This window comes from Zerene cesonia, chromosome 7, assembly GCF_012273895.1.
Source record: "Zerene cesonia ecotype Mississippi chromosome 7, Zerene_cesonia_1.1, whole genome shotgun sequence".
NCBI classification, from domain to species: Eukaryota; Metazoa; Arthropoda; class Insecta; order Lepidoptera; family Pieridae; genus Zerene; species Zerene cesonia.
In genome coordinates this window covers 4,616,088-4,643,635 of record NC_052108.1, presented here as the reverse complement: position 1 = coordinate 4,643,635, position 27,548 = coordinate 4,616,088, and the positions used below count along the sequence as shown (strand labels likewise).

The following is a 27,548-nucleotide window of genomic DNA, read 5'->3' as shown; positions in this document are numbered from 1 at the left end:
TTAGGACCAGCTTTGAGCAAATAAAAGTGTGTGTGCAATTCACACCCGATAGAGGTTTTTTCCGTTGCATCAGGTTTGAAATCACAACGATTCTAAAGAAGTTTCATTTCAAAAATGCATTACATTCGAAGACGCCCAATTTTTTTCTAGTTATAACAATAACTACTAGACGGATAAGCATAAAAATTATTGGTTTTTAAATTATAATAAAACTAAATAACACGTATTTGAATTAACCGTAAAGGCTAAATATATATGTTTTTTTTTCTTAAATGATAACGCAGACTACACTTTTCGTTTATCTATACCGTATAATTTTTTTTATTGGCAACACCAAACTATCGTCGTCAAAAAAAAGAAAAATGCCGCTGCAAAAAAGAAACGTAATGATAAAGGTATTTTGATAATAATTTTTAAAAGCAAATCATTACGCCATAATCTACTTATATGTGATAATAGTTAAAATAACTAAATTACCGAAGCACCAAATCTGCTCAAATGTTGAACAATAAACGATAAGTTGTGTTCTAGGTTGGTTTCCTGCGTTGACAGTGGAATTCGCGTATTTTCTTTAGTATAATAAAAATTTACAAATAAGATGTTTGAAATGGTAAGTAAAATCATAAGACATGAAATCAGTCAAACATGCTAACGTTAATATTAATTAATATACTCTTTATTTTAGAATACGGCGGAACCAATGCAAGTGGACGTTCCACTTGAGGACAATGAAAATAATGAAACAGAATGCTATGTGGTCGAGAATCCTTCATTAGATCTAGAAACCTATGCTGCCTCGTATACCGGCTTTGCGAAGTTGTACAGATTAATGTTCGTAGCAGATCACTGTCCATCGTTAAGATTAGAAGCCCTTAAAATGGCTATATCATATGTTATGACCACCTATAATGTAAGTCTTTATCAAACACTTCACAAAAAGCTAGCAGAAGCAATTGCAACATCTGGGCTTCCTGATGTTGCTGTACAAATGGGCTCTCAAGATATACCAGTTCTTGACACCATGTGGGTTGAGTCAAAAACCAAAAAGGCTGCAATCAAGTTGGAAAAATTAGATACAGATTTAAAAAATTACAAAACAAATTCTATTAAGGAAAGTATCAGAAGAGGACATGATGATCTTGGAGATCATTACCTAGACTGTGGTGATTTGACCAGTGCTCTCAAATGCTATTCAAGAGCAAGAGATTACTGTACAAGTGGTAAACACATAATCATGATGTGCCTCAATGTAGTTAAGGTGTCTGTATATTTGCAAAATTGGGCTCATGTCCTCAACTATGTTTCCAAAGCAGAGAGTACACCAGACTTCAATGAAGTGCCTGGAAAAGATTCCAATCAGGCTATATTAACTCGCTTAAAATGTGCAGCTGGGCTTGCAGAACTTGCTACAAAGAAATATAAATCTGCAGCGAAACACTTTCTAGCAGCAAGTATTGACCATTGTGAATACCCTGAACTTCTTAGCAGCAACAATGTGGCTGTCTATGGAGGGCTGTGTGCACTCGCTACTTTTGATCGTTCTGAATTACAAAAGCAAGTTATAGTTAGTAGTTCTTTTAAATTATTTTTAGAACTAGAACCACAATTACGTGACATAATTTTTAAGTTCTACGAATCTAAATATGCTTCCTGCTTAAGATTATTAGATGAGATAAGGGACAATTTGCTCTTAGATATGTATTTAGCGCCTCATTTAAATTCTCTTTATATGCAAATAAGGAACAGGGCATTAATTCAATACTTTAGTCCGTATCTCTCAGCGGATATGCGTCTTATGGCTGCTGCTTTTAATCGGACAGTCAATGCTCTTGAAGATGAACTAATGCAATTGATTCTTGAAGGCCAAATCCAGGCTCGCATTGATTCACATAATAAAATACTGTATGCTAAAGATGTAGATCAGAGAAGTACCACATTTGAAAAGAGTTTAGCAATGGGGAAAGAATACCAGCGAAGAACTTCAATGTTGATTTTACGTGCTGCCATGATAAAAAATCAAATACATGTGAAGGTAAATATTACTTCCTTTAATTAAACAATTTATTGTAATAAGGAGTGCAATGGTCTTTTTCAATGTTTTGGATGTGTAGTATGTAATTTGGGAGATCTCATAGATATAATTTTATCATATGAATTCAATATTACAATGCAGTAATATTAGATAGATTAACTCAAAATTGTATAATATGTTTGTATATAATATAACAATTTCATGACACAGAACTATTAAAATAATTTTATATGGAAATGGTTGGTTTTCTCTTAACCTCATGTTTACATTTATATTTTCTTTTATATTTTCTGTTGCCTGTTTTGATCCTCAAGTCTGTTATTAAAACGATTATTCATTAACATAAATTATTTAATATAAAGGGAACTAATATTATTAGTGAAATATTTGTTGTAATTTACTTATAATTTACATTTTCTATAAAAAGATTGATTGCCACAACAATATTTCTGAAATCACTTATTTAATGAAAATGAGAAACATTTACCTTTAATAAAAACTATTTGGACCTCTCAGATTTCATATCAAAATTTTAAATTAGTAAAAATTTCAAATAAATCTTTATTATAGTACCATATCAATTTATAATACTGTTGATAAGAAAAAAAGGGAAATAAATGATGGTTTAATTAAACAAAAAAATGTTTTATTTCAGAATGTTGGACGAGACAGTGGACCACAAGGTGGTGAAGCACCAGGCTCCAGTACAAGTCTCACTACTCGCACTTTTGAACCAGTCATAGCCTTGTGATGAAATACCTCTTGTGATGTAGTCAACATATTACTTTTTACATTTACATGGCAATTTGAAAAAGATTATATCCAAGACTACTGTCTTCTTTGTAAAAAAGCTGTTTTTAGTAATAATGCATTTACTTTGTTACACACAAACTTTGCTCTTAGGATAAACTTATATCCTTATAATGCCCAGGTATTATTTATGTTACTACTTTAAGAAGTTCTTAGTGAACTGGGTGTAATGGCCATGCTATCTGCTGTTTATTTTAAGGAAAATGTTTTTATCACCGAGTGAAACACTAAAAACTGGTGCAAGCATTAATTGCAACATTGTTTATACAGAATTATTCTATGTAACCGCAAGATATGTCTACGTAATTTTTAATAATATTAAAAAAGTAAATGCAACTTGAGTTTTAATCACTTATATTCTTATACAGAAAACTCTTTAAGAGTACCATTAATCATCCCCACTACGCCCACGTTAACGAGAGTAATATAACGGGCAAAGTACCTTATTGCCACAACTTGGTGATAGAAAATAAAGTGTAAATTAGGCTATCTGCTGTCAGCATGATAATTGATCACAATAGTATTGATAAATGTTGAAACCGGTCTTGAGATTTGTTAGTTAATTTTTTGCATTAAAAATGTATAGTTCCATCGACATTCAAAAATGCATAAGCACATTACTGAAAATATTTCATTCCAGGCGAGATACCCATATCTTTAATATTAGTCATCCCTCATCTGTTTACTTGCCAGTGAAGCATTGTTATTCCAGTCTATAAATGGTTATTTATATAATACAAATATTTAAAAAATGATTATATATTTATTATAAAAATAAAACATGTTCAACAGTCTTTATCACTACAAGATATTGGTTGAAGACAAGTTGGACAGCTTCCGTTTATCACGCCGAATGCCGGTGGACGTCCTCCTTCACAGGCAACAAGCCACTAAAACAATTGATATAATATAAGTATTTACTAGAAATTTGTGAAGCAATTCAAATATTGACTACATCTGGCAACACAAAATCTAATTCCAAAATGTAGCAAAAATGATTTAGTAATGTTAAACATAAAATTTCTTACAAAAGGAAGTGGAAGAATCAAAGAGGTGGATGTGACAGGAAAGTCATGAGACTTTCCTGTGATAGTTATTATTTGCATGCCTGGCATGAGATCTTTTCATCTCTGCAACATGAAATGCATGCAATATTGATCGTAATGATAGCAACACATCATTCAACTTTGTTGAAAAAAAAAGTGTTAAACATGAATACAGAGCTTTATACATTCATTTGTCTCACATTATTTTGAATTTAACACAGTAAATTGCATTTTTAAGACTTAAACATTATGGAAATATGATGAAAAAAGTAATTGTTTTTCTTAAATTATTATTTCTATACTATAATTCACACTATTATTAGGATTAATACCTGGAATAAACAATTTTTGTGAAAATACACATCACAGTTCATATTCTGACATAAGGGTTGTGGTAGTCCAGGGTAATCTGGTAGTTGAGCACAGTAGCATATTCCACATGTGGGGCCTATTGTATCTTCAGAACTTTGTTTCCTAGCTGCATCAACTGGTATCAATGTAGGTGATACTGATTGGTTCTTGATATCTAAAACAGTATATGTTACATTGTACATGTGAGTATGTTAATTCTTTTTAGTGAAACACTTATTCGGAAATAGAACTATTATCATGATCAAGTTAATTGTACCCATGGCAGGGATGCAGGACTCCTATAGTATTGAAATTTTATGATTTAACTGTTATCCTCAATGATTTGAAGAAAACCAATACCATAACCATTAATTAAAGAGTATGTATACTATGTTTTTTTTTCACAACAAAATTATGGAAATAAACTAAAAAAATAAACTAAATCTTACCAAATATTGTGTAAATGTTCTCAACAATATTCTTATCTTGATCCCAAGTTAATAAACCTTTTTGTAACTTGTCTTGCCAGATTTCAGACTGGCCAATCAAATGTACGTTTGTTGCTGAACCATCTGGAGTAACTTCAAGATGTAGCCAAGTTTTATCATCTGAATAAATTGAATTTTCAATATAGCTATATGATATTATGTCTTATGAATATAATAATAACTAAATATGTACAAAATATGAATGAATTAATTAAAAAAATTCAAACCAATTCGTATATTTCTATAATCATCCTTGTATAGTGGTTTAATGGGCTCCATTACAACGCAATGGTGATCTATATTTTCTAATTCATTGAAATAGCTTTGCAAATTACTTATTTGCTTTAAAAATGCTGTTATTACATCTTCGATTGTATTATAGGTTTGCTTATTTAAACTACTGCTAGGAAGATCCACTGAAACTATTCTCAACTTTTTAACACTGTCATATCTCAAATATATCTCGTGTTTTCTGAAATCACTGTCATTAACTGTACATTTTATATCCCTAAGAGTTTTCCCAAATGCGATATTAATGTTTCCGGACAACTTTCGAATTTCTTCCAAAAACGTCAAATCTATTAATGTTGAGGATACTGATTCTGTTGTAATACCTTGAAAATCTGCAAATACCTCAAATAGACCTTCTAATAGTTTTGGCAAAGTATTAGGCTCTTTACTTTGAACTAAGCGGTGAATAAATAACTCTTTATACATTATGTATATATATATTTTTTTCAATACTTAAATCATAATTATCTCATAATATGTAGTTAATGTTCTCGCATAAAAATATATAGAAAATGAGTAACTTTTTCAATTTTAAAAAGAATTGTTTTCAGTTTTGATATTGAAATATTGTTAGTGAAGCACAGATTAAAAACTAAGAACGTTACTCCGTACACAGAGTACTTTTAAAAGAGTAGAATAATACTACGGGTACTTTTAAGTGCAGTCTGTACTCTGTAGTCACATTTGGCCAGGATCAATATGACATAATACAACACCTGCCGCACATGGCGTGCCTCAACCTTGTGTCAAACAAAGAGTAATGGTACTACGGGTAGTATAAAATCACACTTTATGATACTAGCTGCGCCCCGCGGTTTCACCCGCGTAAGTCCGTATCCCGTAGGAATATCGGGATAAAAAAGTTGCCTATATGTTATTCCAATTGTTCAGCTGTCTACGTACCAAATTTCATTGCAATCGGTTCAGTAGTTTTTGCGTGAAAGAGCAACAAAACAAATAACTATATACAAGGTATGTTATGAGCTCCACATAACCGAAACTATACGACATCCGAAATAAAAGTATATTCGAAACAGATATGATAACGGGTTCACTCGCGCGCTACTTAAATTTTTAATTTTTTATTAAATATTTCTAATACTAACATAGCCTTTAAATTATTCCATTCTATACTTTCAACAACGTAAGTCATAGGAAGAATTAATAAAATATTTGTAATATGTTGTTACCTACGAACAAACCTAATATATGGACAAATTGGTTCCAAAATCAAGTTTAGTTTGAATATTTTTTGAACTAGTTACTAAGTATTGCTTCTGCAAAATGTTAAATATGTGATACATATTTTTCAAGGAAAGAAGGAAGGTGGCTCACTTTGCTTCATCTCAAAATTCAAAACAATTCATAATAATAAGTACCAAAACCATATGTTCCTGGAACAAAATAACCCACAACAACGACAAATCAAAGACGAGTATAATAATTAGCGACAAATATTCAAATCAATAACAATCTAATAAATTTAGGAAAATGTACCTAGGATCAAAGAAATTCTAATCAAACTGATACATGGCTGAAATGATTACGTTATAAAACAGGTTAAGGTGATGGATTTCAATGATAAATAAAGTGAAGTCCCGTGTCCCCTAGTGGGGTATGGGGCAGATGATGTACATCTGTTTCACTGATCGATTTTCTTTACGGACAAGTAGGTGATTAGCCTTCTGTGTCCTGCCAGACCGAGACATTTTTTTTTTTTGTGCGTCCCCACTGGGAATTTAATCCAGGACCCCTCGGTTCTACGCTCACGCGTTTACCACTGTACCAAGGAGGCGGTCGATGATAAATGCAGGCACTAAATTATTATTATATACTATTATTATCTCAATTCAATCTAATAACTATTGCATGTCTTAGTTTCGGTAACGGAGATCTGTCACCCTTACCGAACCTAGAGCATAATCCGCATAATAAGGTATTTGTAACCAATATAGTTTTATTCGTATGATATTCGTATCCAGATTCAAAATTTCATATTCGTAACATCCAAACCGCTTATGCCTAATCTCTAATCGGTTTATAAAACGTTTTATTTAATAGTACGTTACCAAATATAAATATACGGTCCCGGCTTGATTGATCATAAACTCGAAAATTTATTTATTCAATTAGACTTCTCCAAAGCATTTTGAATTGTCATAAGATAGAGTTAACATTGTTACTCGGAAAGCAGTTTCTACAGAAGACAGCCTGCATGAAGTTCTGTAGTTTCTTCTTTAAAATCATGTCAATTTTGCATTTGAATCCTACATGTTATGTAATACTAGCTTTTGATAGCGGCTTCGCACACGTTATATTCGGAGTAGTTTTATATGTTTTTATGCATATATTTCTTCCTCTTGAATCACTCTGTATTGTTATGTATTAAAAAAAAACCCCATCAAAATCAACGGATTTTGTACGTTACGTAACGTCGTAGCTTTAAAGATTTAAACATAAATAGGGACATAGAGACAAAGAAGCGACTTGTATGATTTTTTTTATACTGGGTAGTGATGTACATAACATTTAACAATGATGCCAAAGACCTTCTCTGTGATTCTGCGACATCATACCATGGATTTTCATATTATTATTGCGCCGCTAGTATTGCACATATTGAATATATGCAATACTAGCTGTACTCCGCGGTTTCAACCGCGTAAGTCTGTATCCTGTAGGAATATCGGGATAAAAAGTAGCCTTTATGTTATTTCAGTTGTCCAGCTGTCTATGTACAAAATTTCTTTGCAATCGGTTCAGTAGTTTTTGCGTGAAAGAGCAACAAACACACACACATCCTTACAAACTCTCGCATTTATAATATTAGTAGGATGAAAATGCTATTGTAGGGTCTCTGAACTAATACATTTTAATGTAGTTTTTAACATAGTCATTGAGTCGGTTTTATTGTGTAGATGTAAAATATTATGTATTAAATACTGTGACGGTACGGAATTGACTTTATCAGGTGCTCCCCACTGTAGATTCTCGTCTAATGTTAAGCCAATAAATACAGTACATTCAGTAGGACATAATACCTCCCCATTTAAGATAATTATTATTGTAATGCTTCTTTTCAACTTTTTTACGTTTTGCAGCATAAATTCATCACAATTACTTTTTTTAGCATTGAATAATATATTGTTTGCAGTAAACCAGTTCGATAGGTGTAAAAGAGCATTGTTTACTTCATCAACATTTGGATCATTTCTATCCCTCATTAAATATAACTGAGGTTTCATCTGCAAACAGAATAGTACCTACTGCTTACAGATGAAACCTATGCTGCAAATAATGTGATAATTGGTAGATCATTAAAATACATTTAAAACAAGAAGTGCCCCCAAAATTGATCCCTGGGGACCACTAATTTTTACCGTCGCCTTAGCAGAACTCTCTTCTGTAACGACCACGGCAAACGGACCCTATTCTGGAGGTACTAAGCTATGAGGTTAAACAACAGAAATGAAAATGAAGGTTTTTTTTACTAATATTTCACTTTATTTTCTAATAAAATTCGTTAAAATTGTAGATAAGTATCGAAAAGTCGAAAGTGCGATGTCAGAACAACTATGATAACACTTCCCAATTTATATAAAAAAAAAATTAAGTGTTTATTTTAAGTTTAAAATTGCTGTAACAACTTTCATCTATCTTTAATTATCAACAATCAGACAATAAAAACAATCGAGTTGAAAGCCTTACACTAAACTAATTAAAAAGTCACTACAAAAATATGCATAAACTGTAAAACATTTATACAAATCTACTACTTATTCTATAAAATATAAGTTATTGTGACATTTATTGCCACATTTAAAATTTCATCCGTCAATATAATAAAAATAAATAATGATGTACTTTTGTCCTTCAACATTCTTGTGGCTTGTTTGTCAATCTTAAAGAAGTAATTTTTAGTCCACATAAAATATGATGTCATATTCAATTTAAAAAAAAAAAAACGAAATTCACTGTTGTATGTACCTGATAACTCACAATTATTTATTTCATTAAGTCATATAATAAAAAGTCTGTGATAACAATATCAAAATGTTCTACTTGTACTTTTTCAAAAATAACATCAAATCAATATAACTCATATTAGAGCATAATACCATGTCCAACATACACATTGTATAAAATGTATAAATAAATAAAAAAATTATGCAATTATTTCACAATAATGGTGAATTTTTTTTTTCAATTTACTACATCTATAATAAAACATTAAAGATCCTGAATATATAAGTAACATTGTGCCTAATTAACTATAATGTGGGGTCTAATTGCAGAGGTCTAACGAGTTTAGTTTCCACCTTCACCATATCATCTCCCTTATGCATTTCGACTTGTATTGTAGTAAAAACACTTATAATTTGTTTAACTTGAGGTAGATTATCTGTGGCATGCCATGTTAATTCCATCTTGGATAATTTCATACCCGCGTCATTTTTTATACATTTATATTCTCCTGGAAAATCCTGAAATTATTAAAAATGTTTTATTAAATGGAAAAAGCACAAAATGTGTAATAAATTTTGTATACAAGACAAATGTTACAGTAACTGAAACTAGAAATGATTAAGTAATGCATTTTTAAAAATCAACAATATAAATAATTGGTATCAAAATGGTCTTACATTATTGAAGAATATTCTCCTATTCAGGCCCATAGCAACGACAATGACATCAATGTACTTTTCCCTAACTTCAACAACCACAGCTTCAGTTGTCAGTGGAGAATTCATTTCAATATATTTCAGAGTATACAATTCCGTAGATAATTCACCAGCTCTCTTAGCGTTATATTTTTGTTTATTGCATTGTGCTGCAACCATTCTGACTTTGTCTATTTCCCACTTGGGCACTTCTCTGTATTTAATACTAGCAGATAATAACCTGAAAAGAACCAAATGTCATTTTAAGGCTTTTATAAGACATCTTGCACTTAAGCTATGCAACAGTGGGGCACAGCTAACTCATCATATAATTGACAACATTCTTTTGATGTATGGCTATGAAAGATTAAAACATTTCTTTACTTTGCTATTCTGAGATTTTGCTGATGAGTAGAAAATATTTAATTTTTTTTACGCACATTTAAAGTTCACATAGTAGTACAAAGATGTGGATTAGCCATATTTTTGACCAGATAAAAAAAAAATTCTAACATAGATATTACCGTAATTGTCTATAATATGTTATTTTCAGTAATGTCAGTACATAAGGTATTTTTTTATCTAAACTAGCACAAGAAAAAAGGAAGATCTCCATATTATGAATGACACAATTTATCGCTTACGACATTTTAGAATCAGATGATTTTTAAACATTAAAACATCAAAAATATAAAAAAAAAACAAATTAATAAAAACTAATTATTCAGTTTATCTTACCTATGAACCATTATATCTGCATATCGTCGAATGGGACTTGTAAAATGTGTGTATAGTGGAACATTCAGTGCATAGTGATGGAAGTCTTCTTCAGAACCACCAGCACAGAAATATTTAGCTCTTGCCATAGGTTTTGCACACAACATACTTAAAACCATTGCTTTTCCTTTATCAGTGTTAGAGGGACCTACATATGGTAAAAGTGACTTATGCAAATCACCAGCAGATGATATTTCAAGGTCTATGCCCATGGGTTTCAACGATTTCTCCAACTGGCGTAACATGTAGCCACTTGGCTCTGGATGACATCTTAAAAATGCTAGTTGAGGATAATCTTCGTAAATTTTTTGCGCAACAGACATATTTGCAAGTAACATAAATTCTTCAATGAGCTGATGGCTTTCTTTACTTTCATAAATCCAAAAAGACTCCGGCATTCCATTTTTTGGGCTTAAGTGGAAGGAGACTTTGGGTTGATCAATTCTTAATGCCCCACCTTCGAACCGTCGCCTCCTTAAAATGGATGAAATCTTACCCAAAATTTTTATTGTTTTGTTCACATCCTCATATTTAAAATTGTTGCAAATTTCGGGAAAGTTTGATTCAGCATCAACTTTATTTTCAAGAACAGCCTGTGCATTTTCATAAGCTAATTGGCAACATGAATGAATAACAGTTTTACTAAATCTTGTACTTACAACTTGTGCATCATCTGTTATCTCCCAAAATATAGAAAAAGCAAGTTTATCTACTCCAGGAAACAAAGAACAAAGAGTACAAAGTTCATCTGGTAACATGTGATATGCCTTTTCAACCATATACACAGTTGTTGCCTTTTCAGCAACTTTCTCATCTAGTATAGTGTCCTCTGTTAAGAAATGTGATACATCAGATATATGCACACCTAATTCATAATTGCCATTTTCTAGAACTCTACATGAAATAGCATCATCTATATCACGACAGTTATAAGGGTCAATGCTGAAAATGCACATGTTTCGACAATCTTCTCTCAATTTAATTTCCTCTTCTGGTATAACATAATCTAAATTAGGATATAAATGCCTCACTTCCAAACCAAAAGGTTTGACGTCTATGTCAGTTTGTGCTAAAATGGCCTGTGTTTCTGATTGTATATCTCCTGTCTCACCAATGTTACACACAATTTTGCCTATAGCAAATCTTGTATCAAACCAATCCATTATTTTTGCTAAAAACAGTGTATTCTCATATCTTTTTGAATCATTATAAAAATTATCTGGCCAGAATGTGCAGGGTATATTTAATCTAGGCATTCTGTAATCCCTAGGAATAAAAAGAGCCCTTTGTCTATTTTTATCTGGCATTAGTTTTAAAATTCCAATACAATTACGTAAATGGACTTTCTCCTTGATATACACAACTTTGCCTTTTTTTTGTTTACTTTCTTCCTTATTTTCTTCAGAGTCATTGTCTAAGAATTGTACAATTACAACATCACCTTCCAGGGCACGATTTCTATTTTTTACTCCATCTATCAAAACATCTTGCTCACTGCGATCACTGCTTGATACATATGCATGTTGAAATTGCTTAGGATTAATACGTAACACTCCTTCCAGAAGTGTATTATTTTGCAAGCCATTTTCCACATCTTCTTTTGATATATAATTTTCGTATTTTTGATCTGAACTTTTCTGGTCCTTTTTACCATTTTTACGGTTAGGGGTCAGTTGGTGGGAAGACATGTTTGCTATTTCATTAAAATGAATGCCATTGTTGGGTCCATTAGGCATGTTAAAATTTCTGCCTGAATTTATTGAATGATTCAATAAAGGGTGTTGCATAACGTTTTGCAAGAATTTTGGAGAATGTAAATTTGATTGAATATATGGTGAGTTCGGAAAACTAATAGGGCTAAGATGCATATTTCCTAGTACAGATGGAGAGTTAGGTGCACTGGATGTTTGTCTATAATGATTAAATAATTGCTGGGAAGTAACATTTTGTGTGAATTGGAATTGAGGATGATGTGAGAGATTTTCTAGGTACCTGGTATTAGCTGTTGCATATAATGGAATTACTTGTTGAACAAAGTATTCATTTACCATATTATTTCGCTGTGCACTCGTGTGATCTTGCAATTTGGGAGACACGTGAAATTGAGACAATCTCTCATTTATTGTTTGGGATACATCTTTATTCTTTTGTTTAACATAATTTTTTGTGTCCTGTTTACTCTTGATTTGTGGTTTGGATACTTGATTTGTAACTTCTTGCGAAGTAGATGGACGAATTTGAAAAGACTCATCGTCTAGAGCAAAACTTACTTCAGGGTTTGAATGCAAGCATACATTTTGTGAAGTTATTTGTAATTTCTTTAATTTTTCACGCTTGCGGGCATTTTTCTTTTTTGGCGTTCCCACATTATTTTCCAAATTAGTATCACCACTTACAGCACTACTTTCACTTATATTGTTCTTAGTTATTATTTTTGTTGTGTTGTCTTGACTTTCATTGTTATCACTTGCATTCGTGCTCATTTTTTCGCAGGAAGATTGATGTTTTGCTGTAGGTTTACTAGCATCATTCAAACTAACAGCCGGAGGAGATGTGGAAAGCATAATCAATAAAGACACTATTTTATTTTAAAACTGTTTAATTTATCACCAAATATGCATGTACAGCTGTATGTGCTAAATAGTAAACAGAAACTATAAAGTCAGACCATAGACTAATAGAGAACTTTTTAATTTTTAAAGTTCTCTGTTTTGCATTAATAGTTACAGAGTATAAAAGTCTATTATTGCTAAATTAGAGATTTTAAATTTTCTGCTTAATTTATATATTTCAAAATATTTCCTTTAAGACGTATTCTTGAGTAGTGGTGGACAATATGCAGTGGTGGGTCAGTGGTGAGAACCTCGGACTTCAAAATCGATAAGTCGGAATTCGAGACCGGGCGAGCGTGCAGAAAATAAATTGATTTTTCAATTTATCTGCACACGTGGATAATATCACCACTGCTTAAACGGTGAAGAAAACATCATGAGGAAACCGGCATGTCCAAGAATCAAAAGTTCGATGACATGTAAAATCTGCCAACCCGTACTTGGCCAGCGTGGTGGATTATGGCCTAAACCCTCATAGGAGGCCCAGTAGTGGGAACATATATGGGCTAATGATGATGATGAAGTGGACAATAATATTTAATTTTTAACTCGGAGTACTTCAATTCGTTTAAAATTCCTGCATTTATACCATACCCTATGTCTATATCAGGGCCATTCTGGAAGGTCTTTGAAATGTTATTTACAGCTTGCAGCTATATTCTTTTCAATTTTCTACCATATGAGATGACTCTCCTTACCACTACCTTCCATACACTTAGGCTAAACTGAGATGTTATGGATTGGCAGCACCAGTGTCTGCACATGTCAATTTTCATTGTCATTTGTCAATTGTCATTAAATGACCCAGACATTCAATTGAGTTGAGTTTGAGAAAATTTCGCACGTTTTAACTAAATAAATAAAAGAAAACGTAAACTATTTCTGCTCTATATAAGGTTGATTAAGACGTAATCGAGACTACTAAAATATTTTTAGGTACGAATTATATATCCAATGTTTATTTAGAATTGTGCTAAATTGCGAAGTACAAAAATGAAGTTGATAACACATAACATGCTTACTTCGAAATGCTTGAAAGGTGTAGTTACTGGGTATCCACTTGCTATAAATGCAACTAATATTAAAATAACAGAAGTTGATTTCAATCCCGAATTTATCGCTCGCATAATACCTAAACTAGATTGGGAAGTTCTTTGGAGAGCAGCTGACAGTATTGGACACAGTGATGGCCTACCTCAAACAGTTGAACCAAAATTTGAAGAGAATAGTGAGTTCTTAAAGAAGGTTCACAAAGTCTTACTTGAAATAGAAATAGAGGAAGGAAATTTAGTTTGTCCAGAATCAGGCAGAAGATTTCCAATATCAAAAGGAATACCAAATATGTTACTTACTGAAGCTGAGGTACAATAAATGTAGTTTAAGTAAAATTTGTTAAATTTTATTTATTGAAAAACTAGCAATAATCCTACTATTGAAAAGGTGGCTTTACCTCTAAATTTAAGCAAAATCTCATTATAATATATTTGCAATCAACTAGTGAGTGTGGAAGTCAAGCACACTTCAGCATGTTTTTAGGCCTGCTCGTACTGGGGACCGACTGTAGTAGCAGCACCGTAGTTGAATGTGAAATAGGAATATGCTACTGTGTTTTGTTCCCTGAGTGGGGGACCTCATGGCACATATCCTTTTCCTAACCCTTCCTGATCCATTTTATATTCCTGTTGTCAATCTTTACACCTCAAAAGCAGGCAATGCATTAGCAGGCTCTTCCTCTGCATATTTTTCTGGGAAGTGGTGATTGCTTACCATTAGATGAACCACCAGCTCAGTTGCCTGCTATTACATAAAAAAGGTCATAAACATATTGCAGTATTTCATTATCCATGTAAGATTATTAAAGATAATATAATCAACAATTAAGTCTTTAATAAGAATATTTTATGCTGGTAATGCTCTCTCTTTAAGTAGATTTCATTGATGCAATCTTATATGCTAAGAGGTATGAAAAACATTCAGACAGCCACTTGATGTTAAAGTTATTTATTTTATTTTCAATCTGTGTCCTGAAGTGCTCATATGTAATATGTAATTTTGTTCTTTCTGTTTTACAAGCATTTGTTTTTATTTACGTTAGTTATTGTTATCTGTCATGATTTTATAATTATGAATGTTATTCAATATATATAGCCAGTCATGTCTATTAAACCTTATTTTTTTTCTGATTTTGATGAGTTTATTTTTTCATATAATTTTTTAACATTTATCCAGTTACAAAGAGTTAATAAAAAAAAATTGTTAACTCATTAATACCAAATTGTAAAAAAAGTTACAATACTGTGCACAAGGTATTAAAAGGTTTGTTTATGTCTGGTATCACTTCTTATTGAAGACATATATTTCTAGTTCAGTGTTTTTCTACCCTTAACCTTGAATGTGCTTTGAATAAAACTAAAACATACGTATTTTGATTATCCATTTAATCAACAATAAATTAACATAATATTGTACAGAACTGTTTGGTTGTTCTCTAGAGTTATGAAAATATGTAGAACATAAAAAAAAAATTCAACTATTTCAATCTACAAATTATAGTTCATCCAAGTATGGCACAAAAGCAAGGTTGCCCGCTGCTCCCATGGACATCTTGTTCCTTGTTGCATTTGAAAGTGCCTGTAAGTTTTAAATAAGATTATAAGTTATAAAATATATAATAGCATTTTTTAACAAATAATTTGTTTTGTTTACGCATGATGGAACGCCAGATGAGGTAGAAAGAGACAGATGACGAAGAAGCGACAAGACACTTTCGCATTTATTATATTTGTAGGGATTTCATATCAAAGATTTAATACATAACTACTTTTTAAACTCTGCTTTACTAAGTCGCGTGGAATTGGGGATGAAGTTTCGAGACAAATAATTTAAAATACACAAGTATCATATATTATTGCGATCACTTTTAAACTATGCATTTAAATTAATTTATGCTTAAATGCTTACAGCGACAATTGCATCGATTCTACTATGAGTTTGCTAAATATTCTAAAATGTGCGTTAGAAAAAAGTATCTTATTTAATTGTATTCATGGTTCATTATTTTGGCCATAGTGGTGTAATGTATACTGTCGCGGACTTCTATTTAGATCAACTTAAGATAATCCTAAACAGGAACACTAAGCTTGAAGGGCAGAATATTTTCCCACTTACCCAGTACATTTTTTCATAATATCATGTTTACCAAAATCATTTACGAAAATATATCCATCTTTCTTCGCAAACTTTCCCATTTATAATATTAGTAAGATAATAAATATATTTAATCTTACTATGTTAATGATAATATAATCAATTTGATAGTGACATTGTCTCTTTAAAAGTATGATCTACAAATAAACAAAAACATTTAACCACCTGCGATACATCATTGTTAGAAATCTGTTCAATTTCCGCAGCCAATTCAACAGGAGACTTAACAACCCCCGTGTACAGCCCTTGTGCAGCTAATGATTCTACAAGGGTGGAGCCTTGGTCGGCTTCACTCAATACTTGGAGCTTCAGTTGGTTCTTGCCGGCCTTGATGGCGTCAGCTGACAGAGATGGGTTCTTGAGGAATTGGCCGACTGCTTTGACTGCCTAAGATTAAATTAAAAACAAAAAAATTATAAAGTAATTTTAATTGTAAAAAATAAATTTTAATAGAAAAAAATACTACATAGAGACAACCATACCCAATACTATAACAGTAATTTAAATATGTATAATTAATGGAATTAATAAAATGATATTGTCTAAGAATTTATTAGTATGAATATGGAAACCAAAATGTAGTGAGAAGTGTGGTAATGCATTGTTATTTTGTACTGAGCAGCACACTATCTTCAGGTGCTATGTAGCAACTGTAAATAAATTTTATAAGTATAAAACCATGAAAAATAAAAGTAGGCATTGTAGAAAATAATGGCTTATTTACTGGATATACTCAATTGATTTTTAGAATTTAGACACCAGTAGAAGTTTAATTAAAGTAAATATATATATTTTAATTCATAGTAATGTTATCTTCTCTTCCTACCATTTTAATTCAATATTATTATTATTCTTACGATACAGTAAATTATTTGAAGGATGTACAAGATGCATTACATTTGAAGGACATTTTAGCTATTAGTAAAAAAATTAAACATTTTATATAGGTATTAAATAAAACAATAATACAGGAAAGAATTATGCAAATGTATTACTTACAGAGTTGGCTTCATCTTTAGCAACAGATAGCATGACTCCGAATAATCCATTGTCAGAGTAAGAAACATTGAAGCCAGCAGCTGCGAAGGGACCAACATTACCAATCGCCTTAGCTAATGGTGAATTGTCGCTTCCCCATTTTGTCACTGGACCATTGCCAAGAGCTGCACATAAAAGAAAATATGAATTTTTTGTAGAATTTATATTCAACTAGCTTTCTGCCCATGGTTTGCCCACGTAATTGCAGAAAAGATAGACCCAGGGTTTTCCTCACATGTTCCTGTTCCCATGTTTTTTTAAATCCGGTTGTGTAATGTGTGTGTAAATGTTCAGCCAAATTGGTTAATTCGTTCTTGAGTTATAAATAGTGTAACTAACACCACTTTCTTTTATATATATAGATTTATGAACACATAAATATATAGCACTTGTAATATAGTTCTAGCATTTTTAATCCTTGTAAGAGTAATTTTGAAACTTAAAGAGTCTCAATAGTGTTAGACATCACTTGTTTACCTGCATGTTAATCTCCTTCATATTGAAGGGAAGCGAAATGAAAGCAAGAATCACTTGATAAAATATATGAAATTGGTATATGAATCCTACCCTTAGCTGCAATGGCGAGAGCCAGGCTTTGTTTGGAACCAGCTGGTGCACCTTGGGCTGCAATAGCTACATGAGCTAAATCACCACCCATTTCTTTCCTAAAAAAATATGATTGTCTCAAAAAATTCTTGTACATAATTTTTTAAAATAACTACAGGCAAGAAGATAAAATATAATATCATAAATTTCATTAAACATGTGTTATTTTTTTATCAAAAATCTAACTGCCTTCAAATTGTCAGAACTAGACCAAATTAAAATATGACCATGTGGAAGGCACCAGCTTTAGAATAAAAAAAGAGTATACAAATTCAGCCAGTCAATAGTTCTGAGGTAGCAAATACAAAAATACATTCAAATTGAGAACTCTCCCCTTGTTTTGAAGTTGGTTGAAAACGAATATGCATGGATAGAAAAAAATTACCTGAGTTCACCACCATAGTAAGTGGATTGTTCATTTGATGCTTGGCCAGAAGAAGGCAACTGCAAAGCTTGAGCGACAATACTGGCTTTTTCCTAAAAAAAGAAAGAATATTTGAATTAGAAATATGAATAGTTACTTATGTAATAAAATCAGGGACTGATATTTCACTCATATAATCAATTAATTAACTACATTTTAATTAATAAATAATAATACTATTCATTATTGAAGGACCTTCAAAATAAAACTGTCTAATATTACACACCTGATAGTATAATTTCCTTGTACGCTAAATCATTTTAACATAAACACAGCCAATTAATAATGTGCAAAAGAAATCACGTTATTCTTGAATAAAGAGCAAAATGCAAAATATTGCAACCGTACTAATAAGTAAAGATATGTAAGAAATATAAAAACAGGCATGAGCGTAGGATAGAATATAAATATGCACAAATTTAATTTCTTTATTTAGTCATATATATGTTTATAACATAATTTTGGTCTTATAATGATATGGAAATAAACACTATACAAATGATGTTGCAAAAAAAATTATATATATATATATATATTAGCTACATACTACAAGGTAGCAAACTATGTACAAATTAACCTTAAAAATTAAGTCATACTTATAATTAGACTAGTAGTGTTTACACATAGTAACATTTATGTCACCTGATTGTTGCCAACGACAACAATGGCACAGCGGCTGGGGGAAAGTGTGCTGCCAGCAAAGTGTTGCACTGACTCAGAACTGATGTTGCCGATCCTCTTAGGAGAGACGAATAGGGAGTTGCCAAGCCCACGTCGGTAAGCAGCCTTGTGAAGGAGGTCCACAGCACGCACCTAATAAATGTTATGAAATCATTATTTGGTACTGATATATACTGTGTCAGTGTATTTTTTTCCAAGCTAGCATATATATATATAGCTTTTGCCTGCAGCTTCACTTATCTAATAAAGAAAAAGATGGACAGCCTTGGGATTTTCCCGTCTAAAGCAGCATATCAACACATGATTAGGTTTTAGTTAGTATGAATCAAATATAACCCAAGGCTCCTTTCATGGAAGCCATGGGCACCTTGTGCAAGATTTCATCACTTAAAAAAAAAGCTATGAAGAAGGCACACACATTTATAATATCAGTAAGAATAGTTAGATAGATACCTGTGGTGACAGGGCAGCAATCTCATATTTCATTCGTGGAACATTGTCACTGAGTTCCCAAGGTCTAAACTCTTGGTTAGAAACAATGTTATTCAAATACTCGAGTGCAACATCCAAGTTTTCCTGTGTTGCCTGAAAAATATTGATATTTTCTATATTTCATACAAAATTGTATAACTTCATGTTTTTTATTATATTATGAATACTTGTTAAACAAAGATACTGTTTAGTTTTGTTCATCTTTGCATATACAGGTTAAAATTCCAGTTAAAATTATATATTATAGATTTAAGCATATTGTTTTCAAATGATCAATACAAAGAGATGATGAGGCTTAAAATACAATGTATTTCAGAAAAGAAACACTATTCAAATTTGCATTAACATATATAAAAAAAAAGAAAAAAAGACATACTCAATTATTGTTTGATAACTTACTTCAAGAGTGTAGTAGATAAACTCTCTGTCACCAGAAGCAGAAAAAGAAGCTCCAATTTGAGATAATTTGCGGGAAATTATGAAACCGCTGGCATTTTTGGTACTGAGGCCAGCAGCTGATCGAAGAACATGGGCAACGCCCAATTCAGTTTGTGGCTCATATCGAGTACCAGCCCTGAAATTATAAAGAAACACAGTTATAAAAAATAAATAAATCTATCTTTACATTAAAAAGAAGAAACCTTGCAAGAGATTACCACTTACTTGAAGGCTATGGTCACTCTTGTGATGGGTGAACCATTATCTACAGCAGCAATCAGTGTTTTATTGGGCAAAACATTTGACTTAACTCGAGCCTCGCTCACCGCTGGGGCAGCATGGGCATACCCTCTTGTCTGAAATCAAGTAATTATGTACGAACTTATCTTCAATGCCTTTACATAACAGGGTTTGACACAAGCCAATTTTGTATTTTTTATAAATAAAACTTCTCGACAATACATTGCTATGCTCAAAACTTACCGCAACGTGTCGAATTAATGGAACAGCAAGAGCCTTCGAAGACATTTTTATTTAATGAAAATTTTCAAGATTATAATTGCTGCTGACTTCTGTCGCCTGTCAAAAAGGGACTATGACCACAGAGTAAGGAATACTAATAACTAAATACACTAATATGACTATAAACTAAAGAGGAAAGACTAAAGAGTATGGAGTAATATAGATAATAATATACAAGGAACAGACAACTTTTAATAATTTACGAAAACTTGGTAGGACTACAATGTTTAGGTAAACATGTTCTCTTGAATATTTATGCATTCAACATTTATTGCCTACTGGTAATATACATGTTACCAGTAGGCAATAAATTTATTTAAAAAAATTAATTGAAAAAATAACGCAAAGTCCATGGTCTCTGTCTTTGCTTTTTTTTAACGACAAAATTAGGCGATATTCGACAAACAAATGTCACAGCTGTCACTGTGACGTGGGTTTGTGAGTAAAATGTAAAAACTAATAAAGTTTTAGGCGCCAATTTCTTATTTTAATTCTATCAAATTGTGACATCGTGGTGTTAATTGTGATATTCAATTTATGTTTATTCATAAAGGAAGGATTTAATTTATACTTCGAGCACATCAAAATGACAATTTTCTGAGTTGCATTTAGATTTCAATAGTAATGCATATTGTTTTTTGTAACTGGAAACAGTTCGATAGCGAGATGCTGGTATGATAATGCTAAGTGACCTGGTTATATTTTACAATTTTTTTTTTATTTAAATGCGCCCTCATGAAAGTCTTATTTATGTATTTCAGAAGTTATGTCCGATTTGACGAATGTACAACTCTTGAACGATGAAGATTTCGAAAATGCTTACATATCACAAAACAATAATCGCGAACGCCTTTTGAAGTCGTCATCTAAGGTTTTTAAACGTAAATGTCATAAAACTTTGAAAAAGAAGTTAAAAAAATACAAAATAAGAAGAAATGGTGAAGAGGATCCAGATATTTTAGATGTTTCTAAAACATTTTGTTCTTCTCTTATAATTAAATCTGCAGACTCTGAGAAATCCACTGATAATAAGTTGTTCATAAGTGATTATATTCAGTCTAATTATCTTTTCAAAAATATGGGCAGAAGAAAAAAAAATAACATCCTCACTGAGTCTAATAGAAAAATCGAAGAAGATCAAAAAACATCGGATATCTTATCACCTCTATTAACAAGTGTCGGTGAAGATAAAATGCACACAAATGCTTTCAAACTACTGATGGATTCTAGACATAAAAGCATTGGAAGTAATTCTCCTGGTAAAGATAAACCTTTAAATGAAGTCGAAAGTCAAGAAGCAATTGAAAGGAGGGAAATTAAAGCTAAAAGAATGCTATGTTTACAAAAAATGGCAGAAGCTAAAGGTTCAATCAAAAAACAGGAAATAGAAGAACAAAGAGAAGGATATATAAAAAAACAAATGCTAAAGCGTGCTGAGAGATTTAAAGCCATGATAACTCAAGATACTGCAGAACTTGCAGGTAGTTTAAAAAGTGACTTGAAAATAAATGCATCCACCCCTAAACATGCAAGTGAACATAATGGTAATAGAATTGATATTAAAAAAACTTTGCAATTATGTGATATGTTTGAACCAACGCACAGAGAGGATATTAATGAAAAGGAAAAACTTAAAAAAATTACTCATGAAGATGAAGAGTTTTTAAACAAGTTATCACCATCTATACGGAAAAAAGAAAACATGATGAGTTATTTCAAAAAATTACCTAAAAGTCCTGAAGAAGATGATATTGTACAATCTGATGATAGTAGTCACAATATTATAAAAGTTAAATTTACACCAAAACGCAACAAAAAAACTTTAAAGAGGAATGTTGCTATGCAAAGTTTAATCACTAATTCAACTGAACATCACAGTAGTAATAATAACATCTGTGAGCGAGGTTTAGCAAGAACAATTGATGATTGTAGAAAAGATATTAAGAGTATCTCAGAGAAAACTAATGCCAAAACAGACCAATCTCAATTGCCCAATGACGAAAGTAGACCCAGGAGAATCCCAAAGAGGCCAGCAAAATACATTGAAGATGTTGAAATTTTAAGCTCAGATGAAGATCTTCATATTTTTACACCAAAGAAGAAAAAAAATTTAGATAAACCTCAAGTTGCTCAAAATGAGACAGACGGAGAAAAGACACTTGCAAATGGTAAGGATAAAAAACTACAAGTAAATTACATAGGAACTATTAAGAAAAACACTAGTGATAATAAAACAAAAACAAAACACAAGGGAAACAAAACCGAAAGTTTAACCCCAATAGTAAGCTCTAAAAAAATCAATTCTTCAAACATTAACAAGACTTTAGGTAACTCTGTGAAATTAGCACCTATATTTATGTCAAAACAAACTTCAAGTATTAGTTCTGCTGAAAAAATTGCAAAACAAAAATTCCTCCTTAGTGGAATTCCTGAAAAATTAAAAAAGAATATTCTTCCGCAGCAAAGAATTTCTGCACTTGATTTATTTTATCCTGTTGTCCATGTTCAACAAATGGAAACTAAGTTGCTAAACAACATAAGAATAAATTTTGAAAATATTGGTTGTGACTTTATAACAGAACATGCACCTAATTTTGTAAATAAGTATATATACAAAAATCTTCTAAATGTCACAATAAAAGAAAAAAATGCAATTTCTTTTACCAATAAAAGCAAAGATGAATTGTTACAGAATATTAAAAAGTCTTATAAAAAGTTTCCTGTTTATCGCACATATCATTTGCTTAAAGGAAAAAGTAGAGGTGAGTTTAGGGATTTTAACTACCCAGATTTAGATAACAGTATAGAAATTGTCAATGGTTGCTCATCTAAGGATAGTGATTATGTTGAAAAATTATGTTGGGTAGATAAATATAAACCCAACTCATCAAAACAAATTATAGGTAATTTCTCAGCTATTGAGGAATTGAAAAAATGGTTGCAAACATGGACTGAAAATTTAGTGAAGCACCGAAGAGACATAGATAGTGAAGGATCAGACTTTTCTGATTTTGTAGACTCTGATGTGGATAGCCGAGAGTCATTAAAAAATTCAAATAATGTACTTATTATATCTGGAGATGTTGGTAGTGGAAAAACTTCTAGTGTATATGCTGTTGCATCAGAACTAGCAATAAAGGTAATTGAAGTGAATGCCAGCAGTAAGAGAACTGGTAAAATAATGTTACAAGATCTTCAAGAAGCAACAAAGTCTCATAAGGTAGATAGAAGTAAAAGTGCCTCTGAGTGCAGTCAAAATATTCAAGAATGCCTTAAACCTAAAGGAACTAATAAAAAAAGAGGAAGACCTAAAAAAATTAAAGAAATTGTAACAAAAAGCAACAGTAGTGATTCACAGAAAAGTGAACAGAGTGAGAACCAAAGTCAAGATAGTGTAAGAACAGACATGTCTTTGATATTGATAGATGATGCAGATATTGTGTTCGATCAGGATGATGGTTTTTGCTCAGCTATTTCTCAATTAATTCAAAGTTCAAAACGTCCAGTGATATTGGTAACAAGTTCATTATCCTGCCCTCATTTACAGAAATTTATACAACATGGGAAGATTATAAAAATGCAAAGATTTTTGCCGCATATGCTTGGTGTATGGTTGGATATTATGTGTTTAGCGGATATTGGTACATGTTGTACAGGTCTTGGTAAAAATTTATTGGACTTTTGCAAAGGCGACATAAGGAAGACGATAAACTGGTTGCAGTTTTATATGACTTCCTATAAACACATAAAAGCTAGTTCTCCTTTGTCAGAGGACACACCATCACAAGAATTAGATAAACATAAATTTATTATTGATGACGAATGTTCCAGTATGTCTTGGACAGATCGTGAATGTATCTTAGGTGGTAATGAATCTTCAAATATTTGTAGCAGATTTATTCAACAACACATAAACATGATACTTAGTAATTTACCTCTGAATTTGGTGAATTTATGGTGGAGCATACCTAATATTTTGGACTATGATAACTTAATAAGAAAAGAGAATCAAAATCTTAAGAAAGATAGCTCAAATGAATTGAAAACTATATCTAATATGCTTGATATAGTTTCAGAGACTGATTATCTTACAGGGAAAATATCAGATTGTAGAAATGATGTAACAGGTACATTATGGTGTTCAAAGGAAACTGCAAGTGTAAATGAATCTGAGAATTTAGATTACTATGACTGGTCTGAAGGGGTAAGAAACGATATTGCAAGTGAGCTTGCTATGAGTGGTTTGAGGCATTCCCATAAAGAGTTAAAATGTGAAACAAGTTTGGACTTGTCTACTCCTGGATATACTGTAGACAGGTAAGTAAATCACAATTAAAACTAATAACGCAGTTACAAATTCACATGATAAGTCTTGTATGTATATGACGATTTTAAATCCCTACTAATATTATAAATGCGAAAGTAACTCTGTCTATCTGTGTCTCTCTTCACGCCTACACCACTGTACTAATTTAGATGAAATATGATATAGAGATGAATCGTGAATAATTCTATTTTACTAGTAATAATCCAGAAATAGTAATTATAATAAGACTAACAAATATAAGTTTCTATACTGATTGCCGGAAATCGAATAATTTTTATAATAAAAAAAAAACAATAAAATTCATCTTGAAAACTATCTAATCAAGATATTTAATGGGAATTGGTCGACTTACCCTGTAACCCTGTATAAGTAGTACAAGAAAAATTATCCTGAATGAAGCCTCATTTTGTCAATTTTGAGGGAAAAAGTTCCAAATTTTATATAATTTCTCTACCACCAAATCAAATTTAAAATTCTCCAACTAAATATATATTATGTCCTGAAAGAGGCTTACTTGTATCAGGTATAATTTTCGTCCAATTTTATTTTCTACCGAAAAATAATCTGTACCCGAAAAGTCTCATTGGAGAAAAAAAGTTGCGTCTTAAACTATTTTAATTACAAAATTCATCCAAAATCGCGCTGTTTAGAAAAGTTTAGACGCTTAATATACGAATTTCACATTTAAAATATTAGTAGGTATGCTAATATGCTCATAGATCCACACTTTTTTCAGTAAAAATTTGATTGAAGCCCCATGTACCCTACATAGTAAAGATGTATTTTGAAATGCTAATACATAATTATCTTTCTTTCTTTTCAGTGAACGCAATAAAATTGTTTCCCGTCACCATACATTGACAAGTTACCTGAGTCCCGGCGCGGTATTGGATAGAAAAGCCTTGGCACTTGACTACTGGCCTTCTTGTAGAACTATATGCCGTCTAGAAAATACTAAAACTGACGTAAATGTTAAGAGAAACAATCGTTTCTGCCATTACTTGAAGTCTCTTAATATTCTATGCAAAAACGACTATTTCGATGCTCTATCTAAAAGCCTAGGTGGAAATGATACAGGCACATTATAGATATATGTATTAACTTGTAAGTTAGTTTATCTGTATTATATTTCTTTCGTAAATTAATATTAATTTACTTTATAAATCACCTGTACTAATTTATACATCTTTCTAGCACTGCACTATGAATTTAAGCTTAAGTTAATTTTCAACTTTTACATTAAAAGTGTTTTACGTTGACATTTAATATTAATTAATAAAATCACTTATTTATCAATTTTTTCTTTTATTAATATTAACACTCAGATCTTAAAGTAATTATATTTGGATAAACAATCCCGCATCTCTAATCTGGCTACTATTGTGCCTATATGTGGGTGTTTTCATACTATTGGATTAATATAACAAAAAAGGAAAATATTGTCCATGCTGGAAGCACACATGGTAAACTAGTGCTCATCGCACGATTATACATTGTTAATAAGACAGGGACAAAGGCAGTGGTTTAGCAATTTCGCAAATTACCTTTTGTGTGTGTTATCATCATCAGCCCATACTTGTTCCCACTCCAAGGACACAGGCCTCCTTTCAGGCAAATGCAACATTCTGGCCAAGTGAGGGTTGGCAGATTTCACATGTCGTCGACGTTTGATTCTTCGCACGGGTGCACAGCCGATACTAAATATATCTCTATTAGAACTAACTAAAGAACCGCTCGCAAAGCGCTAACTAAGTCTTGCTCCCGGCAAAAGTGTTCACTTCTGCCTGCAGTCCCGCCTTGCTACCTGTTGTTTTAGGATACATAACTAAATTATTGTAGAGCTTCGCTATAAACAACATTTGACGTTAAATTATTTTCAGCTAACAAAATATATTGATGATGATATAGGGAGCCGACCTCGCGTCTGAGCCGCGCGGGTACCTTACTCATAGATCTAAACACCCCTCTCCCGCACGCGCACCCCTGGCCTTGGTGACGCCCACTTCGCAACGGGCCGTGCAGCAGAAATCGTAATATTTTAATTTCACCACAACTTCAAAACCAAACGTCCAATTTTAATCATTGAAAGACCAAATATTATCAACATAAACTGTACTCATCGATGAAATAATTTATTTTGATAAGGATTAAGCATGAGTAAAATAAACACGTTTAAATGTAGTCCAAAAAAATTCAAGACTTTTAAATAAAAATGTGGTTGTTGTGTCTCACTCGACATAGATAGGTATAGTATGTCGCGGACTTTTTTGTAGATATTTATAAGATCTACAATTAATTATAACATTTTATGGTTTTATCTTTTGTAGTTTAGGCAGCGTACGCAAAATAAGTAACTTCTTTGGTTGATTTTTTTCAGTTTGTGTCCGAAAAATTCAAATATCTTACGGAACCCTATTTTTTTCCAAAATAAAATATAGTCTATGTTACTCGTGGATAATGTAGCTTTCGAATGGGGAAAGAATTTTTAAAATCGGGCCAGTAGTTTTTGAGCCTATTCATTACAACCAAACACAAAGTTTTCCCCTTTATAATATTAGTGTAGATATATACGCTTAACATACACACATAATATGTATACATGGTAAACGTACCTAGTCCTATTAGTTGTTAAGTCCGCCGTTATATTTATGTAATCGTGATCATTGCCAATTAGAATGTAATACGCTACATTCTTGCTCGCTTGTTAATATAAGCTAAGTAACTAGATTCAATTGATAAATGTTA

At 31.7% G+C, this 27,548-nt stretch overlaps 6 protein-coding genes across 7 annotated transcripts; 3 read left to right on the top strand and 3 right to left on the bottom strand.

The window, feature by feature from the left end:
* The first annotated feature begins 323 nt into the window (after positions 1 to 323).
* On the top strand, positions 324 to 3,178 carry LOC119840704 (COP9 signalosome complex subunit 1). Its single transcript, XM_038367415.1, has 4 exons — positions 324 to 395; positions 532 to 610; positions 686 to 2,032; positions 2,688 to 3,178. Exons 2-4 carry the CDS (start codon positions 599 to 601, stop codon positions 2,781 to 2,783), a joined length of 1,455 nt encoding a protein of 484 aa, XP_038223343.1. The 5' UTR covers positions 324 to 395; positions 532 to 598; the 3' UTR covers positions 2,784 to 3,178.
* A 411-nt stretch (positions 3,179 to 3,589) lies between these two features.
* On the bottom strand, positions 3,590 to 5,610 carry LOC119840705 (E3 ubiquitin-protein ligase FANCL). 2 transcript variants are annotated; one of them, XM_038367416.1, is made up of 4 exons: positions 4,955 to 5,610; positions 4,689 to 4,847; positions 4,221 to 4,414; positions 3,590 to 3,732 (listed from the first exon to the last, which is right to left on the bottom strand). In XM_038367416.1, exons 1-4 carry the CDS (start codon positions 5,442 to 5,444, stop codon positions 3,628 to 3,630), a joined length of 948 nt encoding a protein of 315 aa, XP_038223344.1. In that variant the 5' UTR covers positions 5,445 to 5,610; the 3' UTR covers positions 3,590 to 3,627. The 2 variants fall into 2 exon arrangements, with proteins under 2 accessions (XP_038223344.1, XP_038223345.1); XM_038367417.1 differs by having other exon boundaries at positions 5,342 to 5,604.
* Positions 5,611 to 8,499: 2,889 nt separating this feature from the next.
* On the bottom strand, positions 8,500 to 13,126 carry LOC119840881 (DIS3-like exonuclease 2). The gene is made up of 3 exons (XM_038367656.1): positions 10,418 to 13,126; positions 9,662 to 9,920; positions 8,500 to 9,502 (listed from the first exon to the last, which is right to left on the bottom strand). Exons 1-3 carry the CDS (start codon positions 13,018 to 13,020, stop codon positions 9,290 to 9,292), a joined length of 3,075 nt encoding a protein of 1,024 aa, XP_038223584.1. The 5' UTR covers positions 13,021 to 13,126; the 3' UTR covers positions 8,500 to 9,289.
* A 718-nt stretch (positions 13,127 to 13,844) lies between these two features.
* On the top strand, positions 13,845 to 14,456 carry LOC119828323 (multifunctional methyltransferase subunit TRM112-like protein). The gene has a single exon (XM_038350445.1). It carries the CDS (start codon positions 14,062 to 14,064, stop codon positions 14,437 to 14,439), a length of 378 nt encoding a protein of 125 aa, XP_038206373.1. The 5' UTR covers positions 13,845 to 14,061; the 3' UTR covers positions 14,440 to 14,456.
* A 1,029-nt stretch (positions 14,457 to 15,485) lies between these two features.
* On the bottom strand, positions 15,486 to 20,485 carry LOC119840874 (cytochrome b-c1 complex subunit 2, mitochondrial). Its single transcript, XM_038367652.1, has 10 exons — positions 20,438 to 20,485; positions 20,180 to 20,310; positions 19,916 to 20,090; positions 19,478 to 19,609; positions 18,986 to 19,156; positions 18,305 to 18,396; positions 17,881 to 17,978; positions 17,275 to 17,438; positions 16,441 to 16,662; positions 15,486 to 15,699 (listed from the first exon to the last, which is right to left on the bottom strand). The coding sequence occupies exons 1-10, from the start codon at positions 20,480 to 20,482 to the stop codon at positions 15,616 to 15,618; spliced, it is 1,314 nt and encodes a 437-aa protein (XP_038223580.1). The 5' UTR covers positions 20,483 to 20,485; the 3' UTR covers positions 15,486 to 15,615.
* A 410-nt stretch (positions 20,486 to 20,895) lies between these two features.
* Positions 20,896 to 26,086, top strand: LOC119840847 (ATPase family AAA domain-containing protein 5). The gene is made up of 3 exons (XM_038367620.1): positions 20,896 to 21,148; positions 21,238 to 24,793; positions 25,627 to 26,086. Exons 2-3 carry the CDS (start codon positions 21,243 to 21,245, stop codon positions 25,889 to 25,891), a joined length of 3,816 nt encoding a protein of 1,271 aa, XP_038223548.1. The 5' UTR covers positions 20,896 to 21,148; positions 21,238 to 21,242; the 3' UTR covers positions 25,892 to 26,086.
* Positions 26,087 to 27,548: the final 1,462 nt, after the last annotated feature.

What these genes read in the sequence shown, in the direction of transcription:
- LOC119840847 (XM_038367620.1), top strand. Translation starts at nt 21,243, where the DNA reads ATGTCCGATTTGACGAATGTACAACTCTTGAACGATGAAGATTTCGAA. An exon ending in CCTGGATATACTGTAGACAG is followed by an intron (nt 24,794 to 25,626) that starts GTAAGTAAATCA and finishes CTTTCTTTTCAG; the next exon opens with TGAACGCAATAAAATTGTTT.
- LOC119840705 (XM_038367416.1), bottom strand. Translation starts at nt 5,444, where the DNA reads ATGTATAAAGAGTTATTTATTCACCGCTTAGTTCAAAGTAAAGAGCCT. An exon ending in TTATAGAAATATACGAATTG is followed by an intron (nt 4,848 to 4,954) that starts GTTTGAATTTTT and finishes CAATTTATTCAG; the next exon opens with ATGATAAAACTTGGCTACAT. An exon ending in ACAAAAATTGTTTATTCCAG is followed by an intron (nt 3,733 to 4,220) that starts GTATTAATCCTA and finishes CAATTGTTTTAG; the next exon opens with TGGCTTGTTGCCTGTGAAGG.
- LOC119840874 (XM_038367652.1), bottom strand. Translation starts at nt 20,482, where the DNA reads ATGTCTTCGAAGGCTCTTGCTGTTCCATTAATTCGACACGTTGCG. An exon ending in TTGTCGTTGGCAACAATCAG is followed by an intron (nt 18,397 to 18,985) that starts GTGACATAAATG and finishes TTCTTTTTTTAG; the next exon opens with GAAAAAGCCAGTATTGTCGC. An exon ending in TCTCGCCATTGCAGCTAAGG is followed by an intron (nt 17,439 to 17,880) that starts GTAGGATTCATA and finishes TTTTATGTGCAG; the next exon opens with CTCTTGGCAATGGTCCAGTG.
- LOC119828323 (XM_038350445.1), top strand. Translation starts at nt 14,062, where the DNA reads ATGAAGTTGATAACACATAACATGCTTACTTCGAAATGCTTGAAAGGT.
- LOC119840704 (XM_038367415.1), top strand. An exon ending in AAAATCAAATACATGTGAAG is followed by an intron (nt 2,033 to 2,687) that starts GTAAATATTACT and finishes GTTTTATTTCAG; the next exon opens with AATGTTGGACGAGACAGTGG.
- LOC119840881 (XM_038367656.1), bottom strand. Translation starts at nt 13,020, where the DNA reads ATGCTTTCCACATCTCCTCCGGCTGTTAGTTTGAATGATGCTAGTAAA. An exon ending in GCAGATATAATGGTTCATAG is followed by an intron (nt 9,921 to 10,417) that starts GTAAGATAAACT and finishes GGTTCTTTTCAG; the next exon opens with GTTATTATCTGCTAGTATTA. An exon ending in GGAGAATATTCTTCAATAAT is followed by an intron (nt 9,503 to 9,661) that starts GTAAGACCATTT and finishes TAATAATTTCAG; the next exon opens with GATTTTCCAGGAGAATATAA.